Here is an 18092-nt window from a genome sequence, read left to right as displayed (position 1 = left end):
GCAAGTATGGGACCTGCACCCATAAGAACGAAGGAAGAAAGATCTGCAGTACCTACCTCTCCATACTCAAAGTACCTAGCAGAGTGATCAGCCAGTTGGTCTGTGCATGACAGAAGGTAAAGGAAACCAGGGGAAGAAGCCATTCCCCCTGACAACATGAACCACCAAGGAGCCTGAGAAAGCCCAGGGGAAGGGAGACACCCCCATCAAACATTGTGTAATATGAAAAACAAGCGGAAAGCCTGGGGAAGGGAAGATATTCCCCAGCAAGTATTATATTATTTCAAAAGCCTGAGTAAGACCGGGGAAGGAAGAGATTCTCCCTACAGAGACTTGAGCAACCAGAAACCTGAGAAGGGTTAGGGGGAAGGAGCCATCCCTCCAATACCACGAACTGGGATGAGGGAAGGGAGTCATCCCCATGGCAAAAGAGCAGAAGAAGCTCATATGGCAAAGCAATCACAGGGAAGACAACAATGATAAAAAAGGAACATTTCTTGTGAACAGTGTTTTGGAGAAACCTGGTGAACCTGTAACTGTTTACAAATGGCACTATAACCCCTCAGACCACAGTCAACGGGGAGCCACTGGAAACCCCTCAGTTGTTTAGTTCAAAGAGTAAGGAAATAGGATTTTGACACAGGATGGTGGACTCTTTACTTTGGACATCCTGAGATTCCAGAGTATTTTTAGTTGAGGCAGGGAAACCCCTCTTAGGATTCGGGACAGTTCAGGTTTTCCTCCTTTATTTGCATCCAATAAAAGTGTTTGCCAACCACCATGCCACCATTTCTCATACCTCGGGACCCTTACAAACCGCATCATCTCACTGCCTATATTCTCTTCTCCAATCGTCAGGCTCACTGCATATAATGTGCGTAAGTCAGAAGTAGAATCCACTCACTGGAGGTGCTCCTGAAGAGTGAATATTTTATAGAGTCACCGGTGCAGACATTAACTCTAATGGTGCAGGATGCAATGAACCAGAAGAACATCTCGGTCTACAACTCCCCGACTCTGGACCCTCTCTCACCGTCAACACCAGACTCTCCCCTTCGCTTCTACATTTCAGGAAATCGCTCAAAATACTCAAAGGAATGACTATTTAAAATCAGTTTATAGAATGACCCCTCCTTAGCTCCACACAGCCTCCACCCCCCACCTAACCTGAAACTGGTTGATCTCTCCCCAGTATCCTCCACAGATGGCGTGTAGATCTATTGCTGCCAACTTGCCTGCAGCCCCGCTCAGTTAGCTCCTTTTTATTGAGGCTGTGCAATCTCTAGCCTGTACTTTCTGTAATTTGTAAATTGCTCCATTGCTTCCCAAAGCTCGGTCCGGATGCAATAGATCCCCTAATAATAATAACATGCTGTGTGTGTATCATCATATTTGTAGTGGTTGAGTTTGACAAATGGCATTTTGCTTTTGTAAATATGTCCACAGTGCCGACTGCAGATATGGTTATCTTATCTATTAGCCTGGTACTGCACCCCATACTGTACTTACCAGGCCAGCTACTCTAATATCGGTGTGGGAGATGCAATGCTTTCAGTCCACTGTCAAAAACGAACTGCACAACACAAAAATGTAAAAATGGATCAATATTTTACTGATATTTTTGCAGTTTACATTAAAACCATCCTCCTTCCTGTGTGGGAGAAAACGATGCACAGTCAAAGCGGCATCTTGTGATGTTGTACAGATCGGAAAGGAATGCCATCAAAAACATGGAAGAAGGCTACAACACCTCCAGTAAAACACTGCAGGCTGCTCAACGAACAAAGTTATTTGTCTTTAGAACCAGTACAAAAGATACAAGTTGCACTTTCAAGGAGTTGGTTATCCTCACCAGCCCAGTATTGGGCAGAGCCTGGACTCAGATGCCTTGCATTGGAAACTTGCACCCAAAACAGGCCACAGTTGCTTGCCTAGAAATACGGAGGAAATGTATAACCGGAATAAAATGTCATAGTTTTCGCTCGACAATCTATTTAAATGTTGCAGGTTGCGGTCATTTCTTTCATCCAGTACAGACCAGCATTCAACACTCTCAGGAAGGGCCACTTTGCTTTATCAGCTCATGCTGCTTGGTGATGCCCTGTAACTTCCTTTCAAGGCAATCTGGACTGCACATTTCTCATAGAGGCAATATTGTGTCCATACTCAGGAGGTATTATTGTCTCTGTGCTGTGGAGGCATTATTGTGTCAGCGCTTCTTGTAGAGACAGGGTTTGAGCTCCAGGCCAGGAAGCTTCCCCTTGGATTTAGGTGGACCCGTCTTCGTAAACTCAAACGTGTAGAAGAAGCTATTCTCAGTGTCCTGTAAGGAATAATACACAGTGTTGTAAAGCGATCAGATCCTTAATACATGCATGTAACACAATCTACACTGTGGATGTGAGCAAAATAATCCAAGGCCTTTTACATCACTGACAGGGGCGGATCCCCTGGACACAGAAAACACAAAGCAATGTGTAAGATGAATTATAAGTTACTCACCGTAGTGACTAACTTACTCCTAGTCCATAGTCCCCATTCCTCTATATTGTATGGGTGTCCCTCACTAGGGATTGGAAACAACCTTTCACCAGAAAAAAATTGTCCTCCCCTCTCAATTTAGATGGGCGTGGCCCTGTGAGCATGCGCTCCCCTGACTTCGCCCACTGGCGCTACTCCCAAGTCCCCTTTGATGCGTTGACAATATTACGATTACCTAATGACACCAAGAGGTTATGGGGGTGGATGGTGGGACATATGGAGGAAAGGGAACTATGGACTAGGAGTAGGTTAGTCACAGAGTAACTTATAATTACTCCTACGTCCCATCCCCTTTCCTCCATACTGTATTGTCGATTACAACTGAATGCAGCCCTGGGGAGGAGAGTTGGCCCTCTAAGAAAACACATTCTTCAAAACTGCCTAGCCAAATGCTGCGGTCGACCTGGCATCCAAGCAGTAGTGTTTGCAAAAGGCTGATGGGGAAGCCTAAGTAGGTGCCTTGCTGATAGTCTGCCATGAGACGCGTCGAGGAAAGCCACAGCTGTGGTCCTGGCACTAATGGCGTGGGCGTGCATGTTTGCTGGCAGAGCCTTGTGCTGCCCCTCATATGCCTCCTTGATGGCCATCACCATCCACCTTGCTATGTAAGCCTTGGAGGCTTGACCGCCTGGTTTTGACCCGCCAAAAGTGATTAACACGGATTCCGACTTAAAGAAGTTCTTTGTCCTGTCCAGATCAAATCTTAGAGCACGGCTGACATCCAGACAGTGCAATACCTCCAGAGCCCCATCCTTTGAATCCGCAAAGAATGTTGGGAGTATTAGCTCCTCATTAAGGTGAAAGGAGGAAACTACCTTATTTATTTATTGCATTTGATTACACGCCCAAACCCTTGGGTATCACGGCGTAGGCTACATGCATCTTCGTTTTCATTGATTCGATTTTGCAAGAAAGGTACAGTTGCAGGTTACATAAATCTACGTTATGTCAAGGTTACATGCATTATGATTTGCAGGAATGGTACAAGCATATATTCAATTTGGCTATCATGACAAAGCAATTATCTGGTGAAGCTTGGAAGGTTACAGCTCAGAGGGAGTACTTGTGCTAGAGTTTCAGTATTTATTGAACAACCAAGTTTTTAGTTTTTTAAACTTTGGTAATGAGGTTTCATTGGACAGATGGGCGGAAGGGAGTTCCAGATGCGGGGGGCTGCAATGGGGAAACTAGTGTTACCTGCTCTTGTGGTGGTGAAGCGTGGAATATGCAGCTGAGGGTTGGCATTGGATCTGAGAGCTCTATGCAAGGCTTTGTGTGCAATGCAGCCGTAGAGGTAGGTGGGGGCGGTGTCATATGTTTGTTTATGTTTAATCATTTGTATAGTGCACCGCGGTACCAGAAGGTTTAGGGGCGCTCACAGAACAATTATAACAAACAAAATAGGACTTGGCACAGACGAGAAAATACAAGTGCAAAAATGAAACAAAATAAAAAATAAGCCATGCTTAAGCTAAAATACAAAGGCATAACGGTAATTTATACATAACTAAGAATCCTCAGAATTAAATTACAACTAGAGGACCCTCTAGGCAGGTATCGACATTGTCTTAAAAAGGCAGGTAATGTGCTAGTGCCGCATCCCACTAGGACACAGTCATTATTAGGAAGCGTACACCAGTCTTTAAGGTCAATCCTGCGGACGATCTTCAGATCTGAGAGTCTGATCACCCCCGGCCCAGTTCTTTGTCTAAGCCAGACTAGGACCTTGAACCGCAAGGCTTCTTTGGGTTCTTTACCGTTGACTTTAGAAATGTTTGTGATGACAAACTTTCTCTGGTCCCACACAAAGTCATGAATACTCATGTCCTCAATTTTGGGCTTTCGACGTTTTGTTGAGCACATGTTCAGTGAGGATCCTGGTTTAAGAATGCTACTCATCGCTGTATAATAATTGATCTTCCCTTGGACTGGTTTCTGGGCCAATTCCGGAGTGGAAGCGCATAATTCCACTACCGGGACAATAGTGACAATATTAGGGGTTTGGGTGTTTTTAGAGCTGGTCATAATAACTTGTGTAGGATTCAGGGTTTCATCACTCCGGGGGTTCGTTTGTGTGGCCTGATTAAATTGCTCCTTATACGAGCTAGTTTGAACAGCCTTATCCGATTCGGTTACCTCAATCACATTGATATGATTACAGGATTCATTTATTAGGGGGTCAACATTCGCTCTTGAAGAGAGTAAGTCCACTGCCCAGTTCTTAAGACAATCTGCCAGTAGATTCATATCAAAAGGGCTTGAGCATAAAAGCAGTTCCTTAGCTATGCTGGCCATTAGATCAGGACAATGAGCATGGTCAGGTGATTCTGTTTGCGGAGAGGTAGATCCGACTCCCACTTGCGCGGGGGTGTTGAGGAGTGTACAATGATCAGAGTTGTCACCTGGATGATCTTGGATCCTTCCAGGGCCCCTAGGGCCACGGGGATGAGGTCATGCTTCATGCAGTTCTGGATATAGATGTCAGCTGTAAGGGTACACTGTGGGAGTATGAGGGCTGTGCAGTTAGGAATTACTGCAAGTTTGTAGGGCTCTTGATGTGAAGGTTCTAGGGCTGGATTTTTAGAGAGAGAGGCAGACTCCTCAGCTTTAAGCATAGGCAGATTACTCTGCAATCTGTCTTCTGCGGGTGCTAAGGGACAAAACCTCGGAGACCCGATCTCTATAGGCATTTGTGGGTGATGAAACACTTGTGTATAGGCCGTTATAAATGCCTCATCATATATCATGTTTAGTGTTTTGTGGAGGATTCTTGCATGAACTGGGAGCCAGTGTGCATCTCTTCTATATTGCATAATATGTTCTCTTCTATTGATGCTCAGTGCTGTCCTGAGGGCTTTATTTTGTAGGAGTTGAAGTTTTTTTTTTTTTTTAAGTGCCTAGCAATAGGATATTGCAATAGGCTCTAGCAAGTGTCAAGCAGTTATCTGAGGATAGGAGAGGCCTTCTTAGTGTGATAAGTTTGGTGTGTAAGCCTTTGAAGAGGCGAGGGCGCTAATGTGGTTGTTCATTGTGAGATTGGAGTCGAGGTGTACTCCTAGTGTTTTGACTTTGTGGGATATGGTGATGGGTGTGCCGTCCATCACTATGGAGGTGTAGTCTGGGTGGAGTTTACTGAGTCTGGTAGGGGACCCAACTATTAGGATCTCAGTTTTTTCTCCATTAAGGCAGAGGCTGTTATTGGCCATCCAGATTTGAATGTGGGAGTATACTGTGTTGATGATGGCCGTGTCCTGTTCCAAATTACCTGTGATGGGAATAGGTTTCCGAGTATCATCAGCAAAGTTTGTGTTAATTACTCCCATAGCATCTAGTGCTGCGGAAAGTAATTTAGTGTAGGCGTTATATAGGGTAGGATAGAGACAGGATCCTTGCAGTATTCGGGATGGGGTCCGCTGCAACTTCCCCTAGGATGACTCTTGAGGTTCGATCAGAAAAGAAGGATTTTATCCAGTCGTTGGCCTTCTGGGAGAAGTGGAAGTTTGTGGCATAGTTTGTCGTGGTCGACCAAATCAAACGCAGCTGATAGGTCTAGGAGTAATGAGATACACAGTTTGCCGGAGTCCCCGATAGCGTCCGTCTGGTTTTTTTAGGTCCAAGAGGGCAGTCTCCGTACTGTGATTGGGGTGGAAGCCTGATTGTCTTCCCCTAGTAGGTGATTTTGTTCAAGATGGGATTGTACTTGGGTATATGCCATTTTGTCCATGATATTGAGGAGGAAAGGCATAGTTGTTATTGATCTGTAGTTGGTGGGAATTGTTGGGTCTAACAAAGGCTTTTTAAGTAGTGGTGTGACCCAAGTTACTTTGATGGATGCTGGTATTTCACTGGAATTAAAGGACTCATTCACAAAGCTAGTGATGGAGGGTGCTAGCATGGTGGCGCAGTCTTTAACTACCTCGCTGGAGTGCTGCCGCCTTTGCAATTAGATGGCTTGAGTGATGGTATTGTTTTAAGGACCTGAGCAGTGGTGACTTGTGTAAATTGGAATTCAGGTGTCTCTGTTCAAGTGGTAGTAGTTGGGGGGATCTAGTAGTTTTTTTTTTGCGAGGCTATTTTATTTTGGAGTGTGGTCACTTTGGAGGATAGAGCGTCCTGAATGGTAGCGCACCAGCCTTTGCTAGGGATTACAGGGCTGGTGGGGTGGATGGGCGATTCTAGTTCTCTAATAGTAAATAGCTCTTTGGGGTTGGAGGCTGCGGCGTCTATACTCTCATTGAGAGATTCCGCATTATGAGAGAGTACACTGAGTTTGTAGGTTTTAGAGAGATGTTAGTAATTTGGTTTGAAGTTCTAGGGAGTTATTTTTCCTGGTTAGGTGTTCTAGCGCTCTTTTTTCTCTTCTGAGTTGTACAAGTTAATTATTGAACCAGGGGGCACTTCGTTTAGATTTGGGCACTTTAGTTTTGAGGGGGGGCTACTTCATAAACTGCTTACGTCAGGCATTGGTGGTAATGATTGACGATACTCTGTGCTGGTACTGTCCAGTGGTTTTGAGTCGAGTAGGTTGTTGAGAACAGGGGTTCAGGTCTCAGGAGTAAGTTTACGTGCATTTCTAACCTGAATGGGTAGCGGATTGCAAGCTTTAGGTGAATGGTCAGTGTCTAGGTTTATTTTGAATTTAATTAGGCAGTGGTCAGACCATTGCAAATTAAGGATATCTATTATGGTTACTGTGGTATTCAGGGCGAGTATCCAGTCGAGGATTCTCCCTTTGCAATGCGTAGGGGTGTTCACTATATGGGAAAATTGCATCTCCTGGAAAGTGTTTTGGCAGGCTGCAGCTTTGGTGTCCGTAAGGTCATCATAGCCTAAGTTGAGGTCTCCTAGGAGGATGCATTTAGTTTTAGGTTTAAGTAGAGGTGTGATTAGTAGGGGTAGGTCAATGTCTGGTTTACTTGGTGACCTCAGTGTTTTGTACACTATTAGGAAGTTGCTGGTTTCTTGATGGCTGACAGCTAGTTTGAGAGAGAGAGAGAGTTACGTATCCAGTAAGTACTTCCCTTTTACATTCCCTAAAAGGTAATGAAGTTTTGTGGACGATGGCCTCTCCTCTGCCTACGGATTCAGAGCGGTCTCCTCTGAGGAGGGTGTAGTCGGTCCGGACGGTTAGTGTGATCTGTGGACCTGAGCAGGGTGTAGCAAGGTTTCGGTGAGCACTAGGAAAAGTTTAAACTCTAGTATGCAGTCGTGTGCTCCAAGCGATTTGACATTTAGTAAGGTTCCTAGGAGGGGTTGTGTCTCGTGTTGGGAGAGATAGGAGGTTGGATCGGATGGGCCTAGGTGCTGGTTACTTTGGTGTTAGGAGGGTTGGTAGAAGTTTCTTTAGGGGTGGTTGTCTGCTGGTGGCTGGTGTCAGAGTTATTCTGAGTCTCAAGGATATTAGGTATCATAGTGCTTTTGAGGCAGCGGGTAGGGTGATGGTTGTTGAGGGGGAGGTGCTGGAGATGGGTGCGTCCTGAGAGTCTGGAATTTCTTTTAGCGACAGTGGTGGATTTTGTTTTGGTAGTAGTATATGTAGTTCTTGATGAGAGGCGTGTGCGACGGGTATTGCCCAGTATAGGGCATGTTTTGGCATGGGCATGCTGAGTGATCGGGAAAGCTGGTTGATTGGGGAGGAGGGCGTGGGGTGGGGCAGGGCAGGGGGTGGTGTCTGGGGCAGTAGAGCCGTGCCAGTCCTGTCTTGTGACGTATGAATGCGCCTTTAGAGCAGGCTTTGTTATCGATGGGGGTGTCGGTTTGGAGGCTGAGGTTGGTGGTCAATTTGATAGCGGTCGTGGTACAGTTGGGCATGATTTGCTGAGGTGTGGTTCTATGTAAGAGAAAGATGAGAGCTGAGGATAGCGAGGGTGGTGTAGCTTAGGGAGGGGGCTCTCGTTGGAATGTGGCCAGAGCTGTTATGCAGTGCTTCGAGGATCTGGGGGTGGTATTTGCCAGAGTGTGGTGAGGCATGAGTTTTCATTAGGGCAGGTGTAAGGGAGGGGCACAGGTGGTATTAGGAGGGTGCGCTAGTCGTGTCGTGTGAGTAGGCGATATCTGTCTACTTCTTGGGAGAGATGGTAATAGTTTGGTGCATGCGTGTGGCTAGGCCAAGATGAAGCAGTGGGCTGGTGTGCATTGCAATTAGTAGGCAGAGTAGGTGTGAGAGCTAGACTGGAGGTCATGCAGTGAGCAGGTGCATGCATGCGATTACTGCAAATTTAAGGCAATAGTCAATAGGGAGATGAAGATGTGCTAATCCTATGCATTAGTGAGTGGGCTATGCAGTGGGCAGTATACAATGCATGTGGGCCGAATATGCCATAGGCTGTAGCTAGGCTACTTCAATAATAAACAGGCAGTGGCAAAGGCTGGTTCAGTGAAAAGCAACAGGCAGTGGCAAAGGCTAAATCAGTAGTGAGCAAAGATTAAGCTGATTCAATATTAAACAATAGGCAATATCTGGGCTAGGTCAGGGGGAAGCACTCTGTTTTAGAGTAGTTAACTTAGTAGGAGGAGAGTATATTTGGCTCAACGCGACTTTCTCTAACAGGTAGATAAGGATAGAGTTAAGCAGTAGGCTATTAGGAATTGCTGCACAACATGTCTGTTAGCTTATAAAGTCGGCAGGAGGGTGAATGCACAGATCCACCTACAATATGGATTCTAGGGATCAGGTAGAAGAACAAGTTACTTACCCCTGGTAACGTTCTTTCAACTGGATGTTCCTCACACGTATTCCTCATCTTTGATATTCAATATCCAGCTTCAGCTGCTCCGGAATTCTTATTCTCGGCAGAGTGCACTGTGCGTCAATGGAGTCGACTTGATGTCCCTCGAGGGCCTCCGTCTCGAGGATGATGTCATTGAAGGTATATTGTTTGCGCAGCGCCCATTGTCTTCAGTACTGTATTTTCTTTCAGTAGAACTACCCGCAAAAGCACAGGTTTGACCGTACTAAGCTTTGAAGCTGTAATAGCATGGGAAATTCTACTGTGGGGTAGGCTGGGAGGGTGATGAGGAAAACATCCAGTCGAAAGAACGCTACCAAGGTTAAGTAAATAGTTCTTCGAATGGATTGTGTCCTCCGACGTATTACACATCTTTGATAGACTCCCAAAGCAGTGTTTGTATTGGTGGAGGGAGTAAGAATTTTATCAATGGTTTCCATGAACTGGATGAAGAACATCTATCCTGACGGAGGGAAGAGTCAAGGCAGTAATGTTTCGTGAATATGTAATGAAGACCATGTGACTACCTCACAAATGTTTTTAATGGGAACACCTCTTTGAAGAGCCAAAGAGGTAGGCATGCCCCTGGTGGAATGGGCCCTCAAGCCTTCTGGAGGGTCGCTGTGCACCGGCCTATAGCATTCTGAAATTGCTAGAATGATCGATCTTGATAATGGCCGTTTTGTTAGAGCCTAACCAAGTCTGATATGAATAACCTATAAAAAGTTGATCATACAGACGTAGTTTGGACAATCTAGAAATGTAGAATGTGTATCTAATCTGTGCAACCTATCTTCCTCCTTTCTAGGATGAGGTGGACGGTAGAAGGTTGGTAGCACAATCTTTTGTCCTACATAAAAATCCAAAATTAATTTGGTAAAAAATGAAGGTTTAACCCTCAGGACCACCTTGTCCTTGTGGAATACTGTAAAAGGTGTTTTAGAGGATAGTGCCTGCAACTCGCTCACTCTATGGGTTGAAGTTGTTAGTGCTACTATGGTCGATTTTTTTCACCAGTGGTATTTTAAAGTAAGAAGTTTCCTCAGACGAGCGCTTAAAGATGTATAGTGCCGACAAACAGCCTTTAAGTGTTCCAACCTGGAGCCCCAGATTGGCTTGATACAGTAGAAAAGAGAATACCTCTGGGGTTTTGCATAGTAAAGGATCTACATACTTGTCCCATACCAGCTGCAGAATTTGTTCCAACTGCAGCGGTTCAAGGATTGTGTTGCTGGTCTTCTGGCCGAAAGCAAAATCTCCATTACGTCATCCAGGAGGTCCCAACACTTGTATCTCAATCTCTCAGAAACCATGCGCGAAGCCTGAATCTTGACCTCTGGATGGAAAACCCAACACTCCTCTCTTTGTGTAAGACGTATTGGAGGGCAGATGGTACCACATCCTCGTAGCCCAATCCGGGGCAATTAGGATCATGGGTTACCCTAACTTTATCAACCTCCTGATCATGTGAGGAATAACTGGAGGAAATGCATACAGGAGTGTAAGCTCCCAGTCCACCATGAACACATCTCCTAGCGCTCCTCTTGGAGAAAACTCCATGGAGCAGTACAGTTCGCACTTCCGGTTGACACTATGTTAGGGAGAATTCTCAGAAATGTGTTAATTGCCTACAACTTAGAGACACCCAGCAACTTTGCTGGATTTTGAGGACTTGATTTTTTTCAACCTGGAGAGAGTGAGACCCTTTTTTCTACTCATGTATTTTTATGTGATTTTTGTAACACGGTTTCTTTTGGTTTTGGAGTCTGACAAACTCCATAGGCATCGTCTTTCAGATTTCCCAAAAGCTTGAATACCTTCTCTTGGATAAACTACTGTTTCCAAGAGCAGTAAAGTGAAATTGACTTTACTTACATTCTAACTTTCTAGACCCAGTACACACTATCTTACAATAGGGTGCTGGAGGGGTTACCTAGTATCCCCTTTGTCTACCTTCTCAAGTAAAAATAAATGTATGTTACCCTTTCCTCAATAAATGGCTGGTGGCAGTGGTTTCGTTTTAACTATCGTGGTGTGCATTTACCGCGGGCTGTGTTCGCAGCTGCAGTAAAGCACCCAAGGGTGCCATTTTTGTCAAAATGGCCCGTTCGTCTTTTTTCACCATTTCTTTGTGGAAAGGTCCTTCGTGAGATTTACTCTGCGCACCAAACCAGGTTTGGTCCCATTGTTCGCTTTGCCTTTGGCGGGATTCACAGGTGAAGCCCGCCTCTGGCTCCAAGGTGTCTGAGATAGGCAGAAGTGAGGGAGGTGCCGAAACTCCCTGTGCGTAGTCTCCTAGGAGACCCAAATGCACTCTGTGGTGATTGGCCAGCTGACTGTCCGGCAAGGACAGCCACCCAGCTGGGTGGGTGACAGCTGGGCTGGAATGAATGGGAGAGAACTGAATAAAAGGCAAGGCTTTTGGCTTGGAAGGCAGAGTCGACCACTGGACAAAGGAACCAAAGAAGAACTTGAAGAGGACGCCTGTTGTAACTCCTGGGCCGTTGGTTTGCCCGGTGAAGCCCTGCTGCGGTGCCGAAACACCAAGTTCGCATCGACAGAGAAGCCCCTGCAAGGACGACTTCTCCCCTTGAGTTGGTGTGACCAATCAATTCCAAAGTATGCCACCTGGACATCCATCTCGGAGCTTGTTGAATTTCCACAGAGTTTCTGCTGGAAACCGTATAGCCAGGAGAGGAACACCAGATTGTGTGCGTTGCTTTTAAGCTGGCCTAGAGCTCCAGGAAGCTCCTCTGAAATCCCAGGAAGCAGGACTGCCCGAGCCTGAGCCCCCTCAACAGAGTGCGGGACCCCAGAAGAAAGGAAAGTCCCTCTCGACAGCCAGGAACCGCAGTGTTGCGATTTGCTCTAGACACAAAGAGTTGAAACATTGAACAGCCACTGAAAGTGACATTAGCCGGTTGTGAGTTTTGACTGTCCCAGTACAGTGCAGGAGTCCCCCGACGTCCTCCCACTTGTTCTCACGACTGAGGTCCAGGAACAGTGGGTTCTGCAGAGCTGCACAGGAACAGGAGTCATCTGCTGCATCTTTTCTTCATTTTAAAAAGGTACTGTACAAAGTGTAAGAGAACTTACCTCTTTCTGTAGAGTTGCTTGCATCTTCTACTACTCGCAAGTCTAATCAGCTTGTGGCCCTACATTTGATTCTTCTTTTCTTCAAAGACTCCCAAGACATTGTGCAAATACTTTTTCTACTTGCCTACAAGAAGTGCTGCATCCTATATAAGACTTTTGCCCATTGGCTTTGGCCTAGCCTAATATACTGAATCACTCTTTCTGGGGGGATCTAAAAGTAATTGCCTGCTTAAGAATATGTGTGGTCATTTGTATGTTCTAAATAACCTTTTCCTTTGACAGATTACCATAGGATTCTAAATGCAACAGTGATATATTAATGTCCCCATCACCCTAGCAATTGAAGTCACCTGAGGGTGTAGGTAGTGTGTGTGTGGGCCATCCCAAAAGGGTATCTACTGATTTAGAGATATTAAGAGTGTGTATTTCATGAAGTGTATTTGAGTGTTACTATTACGTTGCTCCCTTCTGAAGAAGGCATATTCTAACTGACTGATAAATTAATAATTGTTTATTCAACAAACCTTGAGTGCAAGAGTTTATTTGAACTCCAATACAGCTCACATTGACCCGTCTTGAGATAAGCCTGGCTGCTGAACACGCTACCAAAACTGTGTAGTACAAGCTTATACCAAAGGTTGGCTTTCCTATACTTGTAGTCAGAGTGGTTTGTAGTGTTCCCAGAGGGTACTGCATACAAACTTTGCCTAAGACACTGGTCTTGAACAAATCCACTTGAGGGGTTCCCCAAAGGGTGAAGATCTCTTCAAGGACTTCCTGAGCTGTTCCCACTCGTGGGAGACTGTGCTCTGCCTGTTCAGAGCGCCCGCCGCTGCGTTTTCCTACCTGGCTAGGTGAACTTGCGACATGGAGATTCCTTCTTGAATCGCCCAGTACCAGACCTGCATTGACTCTCTGCACAGTGGTAGTGACCATACACCACCTCTTTTGTTGAGGTAGTACACGGCCACAGTGTTGTCCGTCATTATCAGGACATTCATTCCCCGTACAGAGGGCAGAAAAGCCTTCAGCGCAAGTCTGATTGCTCTCAGCTCCAAAAGATTGATGTGCAGTGTGGACTGTGATAGAGACCAACGACCGGTGATTGTCATATCGTTGGCGTGGGCTCCCCACCCGTGAGTGAGGCGTCCTTCACTACGGTTATCTTAGGCCATGGTTGTCAAAAAGGTTCTCCCTTCAGAATGTTGTCCTCACAGGCCCTCCATAGAATATCGTTTGTGACCCTGCATGGAACCCTTTAGTAGGTCTGACATGTTGCCCGTGAACGGAGTCCTGAAAGCCCATTGACGTCAACTCATTGTCAAGCGAGCCTCTGGCACCAGAAAAATGCAGGATGCCATGAGGCAGAGCAACCTCAAAAAGTCGAAGGTTGGGAGACGCTGAGCACTCTGAATCTTGGAGACCATCTGCAGAATGTCTTGAGCCCTCACCTCGAGTTGCAAGCTCTTTCCCCAAGAATGTATCCAGTACAGCCACGATGAACTGGAGCTTTTGAGATGGGACTACTTGCAATTAAGGGAGAATCTCAGTCTGTGAAGATAGTGGCAGAGGACGTTGAGGTGAAACGGGACTTGTTTGGGAGAACATGCCCTGATCAGCCAATCATCCAGGTAGGGGGTAGACGTGAATTCCCCCCCTCTCCTGAGACTTGCTGCCACCACCATCAGTTTGGTGAAAACCCTCAGGTTGAGCCTGAATGTCAGAACTCGAAACTGATGAGAACCGGCAACAGCGAACCTCTGGTACTTTCTGTGCTTGAGATGGAATGCCACATGAAAATAAGCATCCTGACAGTCCAATGACCCCATCCAATCCTGGAGTTGGAGGGCCTGAAGGATCTGAGAAAGAGTGACCATCTTGAACTTGTCCTTCCTGAGGAACTTTAAGTATCTCAAGTCCAAGATAGGTCTTAGTCCTCTGTCTTTTTTGGGTATTAGGAAATATGGAGAATACCATCCTTTGTTCCTCTCGGCTATAGGTACTGGCGCTATAGGTACTGGCTCTATAGCAACTTTCTCTACCAGGGTCAAAATTTGCTGGCCAAGGAACGGATCTGGAATCTTTAAATAATGGTTCCCCATTGGATGGTTCAGAGGTCTCTAAACCTTGGGCTATGGTTTCTAATGCCTAAGCATCCAATGTCTCACCATTCTTTCAGATGAGTCTGCCACCTCCCACTGGGGTTTCATGACTCAAACCGCAAAGTTTTTGTGGCAGCTGAAGAAGCGGCTTTTGGTAAAGATGCGCCTTCCTTGAGCGGGCTTTGCACCTCTTCCTCGTCCACCACGAGGTAATCTTCTTTGACCAGCCATTCCTCTCGCTCTTCCAACTGAGGAGCAGTAGTGAAAGGATCTACCCCTCCAAGAAGGGGCACTGGGGCGAAAGGGCTGAGGCTGCCTAATAGAGGCACCAAAAGATTTGGCTGCGGCCTTCATGGTCTGCAGCTTCTCAGGGCTTTCGTCAGCCTTGCTGCCAAAAAGGTGAGACCCGTGAAAAGGCATGCTAAGGAGTCTGGATTGCACGTCAGGTGCAAATCCAGACTTCCTTATCCATGCAAATCTGCGAATAACGGCGCTTGCCGCCATGGCTCTGCTGATGCCGTCAGCAGAATCCAGACCGACTGAAGAGACTTGCACATGGCTTCTTTGCCTTCTCTAACAATAGGCAAGAAACCGTCTTGTTCCTTCCCTTCGGGAATGTGCTCAGCCGCCATAGATCTGCAGTACCATAGAGTGAATGAAAATGTTGCTAGGGCACATGTGGAGTTGGCTGACTTAAGCGCATGTTCCCTGCAGAATATACTTTCCTAGCCCATGCATCTACTCCTTTGTCATCCCTATCCGGTGAGATGGTTGGCTAGGCAGCCTGTTTTGAGGTGGGGTGTTTTGATAAGTAGTTGGGGTCACTACTCGATGGGCGGTATTTTCGTGTTAAATTCTTGCTTACTTCCGGGCTTGACTCTGGCATCTCCCAGTTGGCAGTCACCCTTTTTTTAAGAGCAACATGGAATGGTAAAATGGGATCTTTTGCGGGCCCTTACCAAGGATGTCTGTTAGAGCATCCTGCTCGAAGGGGAGAGTAGGTCTACTCCATCCCAAGTAATCTACAACTTTAGACATCAACTGTATATATGTTGATCTGCATGTTCATCAGATTCAGGTTTACCAAATTCTAACTCTGGTGAAGTGTCCACTCGTCTTTTAGCCTGGACTATCATACAGTAGCCCAAATGGCGCATTGTTATCCAATGGTTCATTGTCCTCATAAACAGAGGTTAGGGACTTAAAATAATCCTTTCTAGGTAAAGGAATATAAGTCTTATCTGGTACAGGCGTCGAAGGTTTCAGAAATGTTGAACCTGATGCTAGAGGAGTCGATATTTTCAATGAAGTCAAAGGTTTCAATGGCATTGATGATGTCAAAGGCTCTATTGGTGTCGATGGTGCAGTTGGCATCGAGGGCGTCTACTTATTCTTCGACTTGCAGCTCAAAGAACCCTTCGATTACTTCTCATTGCATCAAGGCCTCGACGGCTCCCTATGTGGATGTGGCCTTCGTCCCGGGCTCGAGGGCGCGTGGGATTTGGCTCAAGCCCTTTCATTATCAGGTGTGGTAGGAGTATGGCTTGTCGATGGTTTTTGGTTTTCAAAAATGTTCAATATTTCCAACCTGAATGCTTCCCGTTCGGCAGGGGTGGAGGCCTTTGTGGGACAAGATATAGCTCTCTCAGGAGAGGAGTCACACGAAGAAGTAAAAGTAGATGACTTATGGTACCTCTTTTTCGACGAGTGCATTTGTATTTTTATTTATAGTAATTACAATCGTGGCAGAGTTACAATTAACGTTGCACCATCATATGCATTGACAAGAACAGTAGCGTACAGGAGCAATACAGAATCCCAGCAGGCAAGCAGAGAGTCATGTTGTACACATAATCAAGAGGATAGTTGTTCGTGTGAGGTAGCTAGCCAAAGCTTGGCTTTGTGTTTGAATAAGTTAAATGAGGGTAGATTTCTAATGGTAAGTGGCAAGGTGTTCCAAAGCTTGGCAGCCAGGACTGGGAAGCAAACGCCTCCAGCTGTTTGGAGCTTGTATCTGGGGATTGCAAGACCTTGTGTTTGTGTGGATCTAAGTGCCCGCGATGGAATATAATGAGTGAAGCGCGAGGCTAGATATATGGGGGCCTGATTGTTTACACATTTGTAAGTAAGGGCCAATGCCTTCAAAGAAATCCTTTGGGCGACTGAAAGCCAGTGAAAGTTCTTTCTGCTTTCTGAGATATGAGCTGATCTGGGGATGTTGAGGGCCGGTCTAATGGCGCTGTTTTGGGAGATCTGAAGTTTGTTGAGGTTACGCTGGTTGGTGCCGTGGTACGTGCATTATAATAGTCCAATTTGGACATAACCAAAGTCCTAGCCAAGGTGATGCAATTCTGAGTAGTAAGGAATGGACGACAGGCTATGATCAGCTTGCAGGTGTAAGCCGAGGCGGCAACAACTGCATTGGTTTGTCGAGTAAGGGAGTGTGTGTGGAGTCTAGGTAGATTCCTAGGGTTTTGGTATCTTTGGATACTTTAATGGAATTGCCATCAATATTGAAGGTGCTGAACGATGGGTTCAGTTTGTGAAGTCTCTGTTGCGTACCCAGGCTGAAAAGCTCTGTCTTGTCATCGTTGAGGCACATGTAGTCACCAGTGATGGGAATGAGTATATGGGTGTCATCCGCATAATTAGTGTAGGTGACGCCCAGATAGTCAAGCACAGCAAACAATGGTTTGGTGAATACATTGTAGAGTGCGGGGGAAACACAGGACCCTTGTGGGACTCCGCAGGGGACTGGTGTAGGAGCTGCAGAGGAGGTAGGTGAAAATACTCATGCGCCTATTGTCAAGGAATGACCTAATCCAATTAGTTGCCTTGTCGGAGAAGTGGGCAGCAGATTTCAGGTGCCGACAAAGAATTTGGTGATTGACCAAATCAAAGGCAGCACATAAGTCCAGTAAAAGTATAATGGCCAATTTGCTGTTATCTTTTAGGTCCTCAATTTGAGTTTTAAAGTCTAAAAGAGCCGTTTCTGTCCCGTGCTTTGGTCTAAAACCAGATTGTCTTGTGCCGAGGAGGTTATTTATTTCCAGATAGTTCTGTGTCTGTAGATATGCTGCTCTGTCTAATATTTTTTAGAAGGAATGGGACGGTGGTGATAGGTCTGTAGTTAGTTGGTATCTCAGGGTCTAAAGTCGTTTATTTAGAAGAGGGATGACCCAGGCGTCCTTCAAGTTGTTGGGTACCGTTCCAGATATGAACAAGGAGTTGATGAAGGTGGTTATAAAAGGAGCAAGGTTATGTGCCGATTCCTTGATGATAGGTGCCGGACAGGAGTCACCTTGACAGTTAGATGGTTTTAAGTTGCGAATAATGTTTTCAACCTCAGAGATGGTGAGTGGAGCGAAAGGGGTGTGAGAAAAGGAGGCTGTTGTGGGCGTCAAGGGTTTAGTTAAGGGGGATGTGAGAAGGGTGGTTTGTTTGGCATTAATTTTCAATTGCAAGGTGGTTATTTTGTTGAGGAGTGCGTTTTGGATATTGTTGCACCACGTGCTGTCTTTACTGCAGGTATCGGGTACAGAGGAAGGGGATTCTAATTCTTTAAGAATTTTAAATAACTCCTTCGTGTTGGATTCCGCTTGGGATATCCGCTGGTTGCAAGTCT

At 45.9% G+C, this 18092-nt stretch overlaps 1 protein-coding gene across 2 annotated transcripts in view; it reads right to left on the bottom strand.

The window, feature by feature from the left end:
* Positions 1-1591: 1591 nt before the first annotated feature.
* Positions 1592-18092, bottom strand: part of RRP8 (ribosomal RNA processing 8) — a 290217-nt gene continuing 273716 nt past the window's right edge. For both annotated transcript variants that reach the window (XM_069640472.1, XM_069640471.1), the window contains one exon: positions 1592-2323. In XM_069640472.1, coding sequence (XP_069496573.1) covers positions 2210-2323 — 114 coding nt within the window. In that variant the 3' untranslated portion in view covers positions 1592-2209. The remainder of the gene's footprint in view (positions 2324-18092) is intronic.

Source organism: Ambystoma mexicanum, chromosome 7q, assembly GCF_040938575.1.
Source record: "Ambystoma mexicanum isolate Mex_15411 chromosome 7q, UKY_AmexF1_1, whole genome shotgun sequence".
In the NCBI taxonomy this organism is placed as follows: domain Eukaryota; kingdom Metazoa; phylum Chordata; class Amphibia; order Caudata; family Ambystomatidae; genus Ambystoma; species Ambystoma mexicanum.
Note: the sequence above shows the minus strand (reverse complement) of the source record. Positions and strands in the feature narration are given on the sequence as shown.